The 2,191-nt window shown below is 39.3% G+C and overlaps 1 protein-coding gene across 1 annotated transcript in view; it reads left to right on the forward strand.

Moving 5' to 3' along the window:
- LOC115242055 (DNA ligase 3) overlaps positions 1 to 2,191 on the forward strand; it is a 27,799-nt gene that overhangs the window by 12,664 nt on the left and 12,944 nt on the right. Inside the window, exon 3 of the mRNA XM_029818081.1 lies at positions 54 to 320. Coding sequence (XP_029673941.1) covers positions 54 to 320 — 267 coding nt within the window. The remainder of the gene's footprint in view (positions 1 to 53; positions 321 to 2,191) is intronic.

A 2,191-nucleotide genomic window follows, 5' to 3' on the forward strand; every position in this document is an offset into this window, starting at 1 on the left:
ATATATATATATTAAAAAACCGCAACCTGTAATGAGTCAATTTTTTTTTCTAGATCCTACGAAGATTTCGAAAAAGACTGCGTCGCCGCGGAAAACAGTTCCTTCCTCGAGTAGTACTTCGGGAAAAACGGCGGAAAAGAAAAAGAAAGAGGCCACAACGGATGACAAGGAGAAAGATAAAGAGGAAAGGGGAAAGATCTCGTCGAAGGATGACTCCTTTCGCGAATTTCGACGCGTATGCAGCAACATCGCCAGTGTCGACGCCTACACCGACAAGACTGCGATTATTAAGAGGATGTTTACAAGAGGAATGCAGGGAGGTAAGTATCTCTCCCGTTTGTTATGTTAATATAACAAAATCAACAATATATATGATGGTTTGCAAAAGAAGAAGTGAGTAGGGAATTTATTTAAAGATAAATGAACAATCGAAAGTGACGTCACGTTGATGTAAAATTTAACCGAGTTTATCTTTGCACGGTTATTCGGCATATTCGGTAATGAGGTTGCGCGATAGCTTCAGCGACGTTTCGCTGACCTCGATAAACCGACGAAAAACTTCGGCCATGTAAATTGACAAATTATCTCGTTGATCATTTCTTTCGAGAAAGATTTCGTTTTTTGTAATTACAATAAAATTCGAACTACAGAATCGTGCGAGATAGAATTACGCGAGATGAGACCCAACGCGGGTTTCATTGTGCATCTTTCTCGATACGAGGAGAGACAGGGAGAGGGAATGAGAACAAACGCAGCATCCGAACGGAGAGTGCTTCATTAATCGAGAATTCTGGCGATATTTTCGCGAGACGCGGAGGCGCTTATTAACGATTTTCTTGACATATTTCCATGATAGAAAAAAAAGGACTTACCCGCGGAAGAGATTTCTGGTACGCAGTCTTTATCGCGATAATGGATCGTAACGTAGATGGATAAATAAATACAGCGGGTACTTTTTCGGGTCTCTCTCTCTCTCATCTTATCTGAAGTAATTTTACGCACAAAAGCGAGATACTGCTCCTCCCGCGCAAAGTATTTGTATCATTGTTTTCACTTGTGCATTAATATATAGAGTGATCCAGCTTGAATGAAATTGTTTTCTTGGAAATTATATTAGGGATCGAGCTTTGTTCGGGTTCTTTTTAGGGGAGAGAGAACAAACGGAATATTGTCGGAGGGGCAACTCTTCCTCATCTCTCGTCGTCGTGTGTTTTGTCTTTGCATAAAATGGTTTTTATTTAGATAGTTCCATGTGAAAAAGTATTAAGACAAGATAATCTCGAAAAGTGAATATATACTTTGCGAGATATTTCATATGTTTAATTTATTCTCGTGCGAAATTATTTTGACACAAGATACGAAATATCGCAAAATATTTACTTTCCGATAACCTTACCGCAATATTTTTATAGATAGAATAACAAGGCGAATCGATTCTCGATCGACATTTTAAAACGAATCTTATAGCGATTAAAATAATGTAAATAATATAAAGATATATGTATTGAGAGATATGCCTACCGGGTCATCGACTTTATGTTTTCGTTATACGAAAATTGGTAGTAACTTTGTTTCGTTGCAATCGATTCGCTTCGTAAGCTTTATACACAGAGATGAATTTTTTTTTCAAATTCCCACGAGTTACAAAATTTCTTTTCATATTATAAAATATGACGGAATCGTCCGTCACATTTTCGAGATTTATCGTGAGATGTTGAGATTCGACCGGAAATGAATGTGAATTTACCGATTTTTTCCTAAGCGAAAGTGTTTTAATCTATCCATCTGTGTCGAATCGTATAATAAAGAATTGTGCTCCCCCAAAGACAAAGATTAAGGATTAAAGCTTAAGAAAATTGCCCGTTTCACGGGATCTCGATATCTGCAGATTCTTCTTGGTTTGTTGAGAATGAAAAAAAGGAAGAGGAGAGAGATGGAAGACGCGTATCGTTGAGATTCTCTCTCGCGAGACAGAGGAATAAACCAGAATGAATCACACACGAGATCTTTCTCGCGTACGTCGCGTGCTACGAAGACGAGGAGAAGACGCGAAACGAGGGCGAAACGAGTGCGAGAGATGCAGAAGCAATCTCATCAATGGGGATATCGACGCGACGGCGCTTTTCTCTCCTCCTCGTATAAACACGGCAGCTATCTTCCCGTTCCCCCTCATCAAGAAGCCCTCTTTCCC

The sequence above is a fragment of the Formica exsecta genome, unplaced genomic scaffold (genome assembly GCF_003651465.1).
Source record: "Formica exsecta isolate Colony F162 unplaced genomic scaffold, ASM365146v1 scaffold120, whole genome shotgun sequence".
NCBI classification, from domain to species: Eukaryota; Metazoa; Arthropoda; class Insecta; order Hymenoptera; family Formicidae; genus Formica; species Formica exsecta.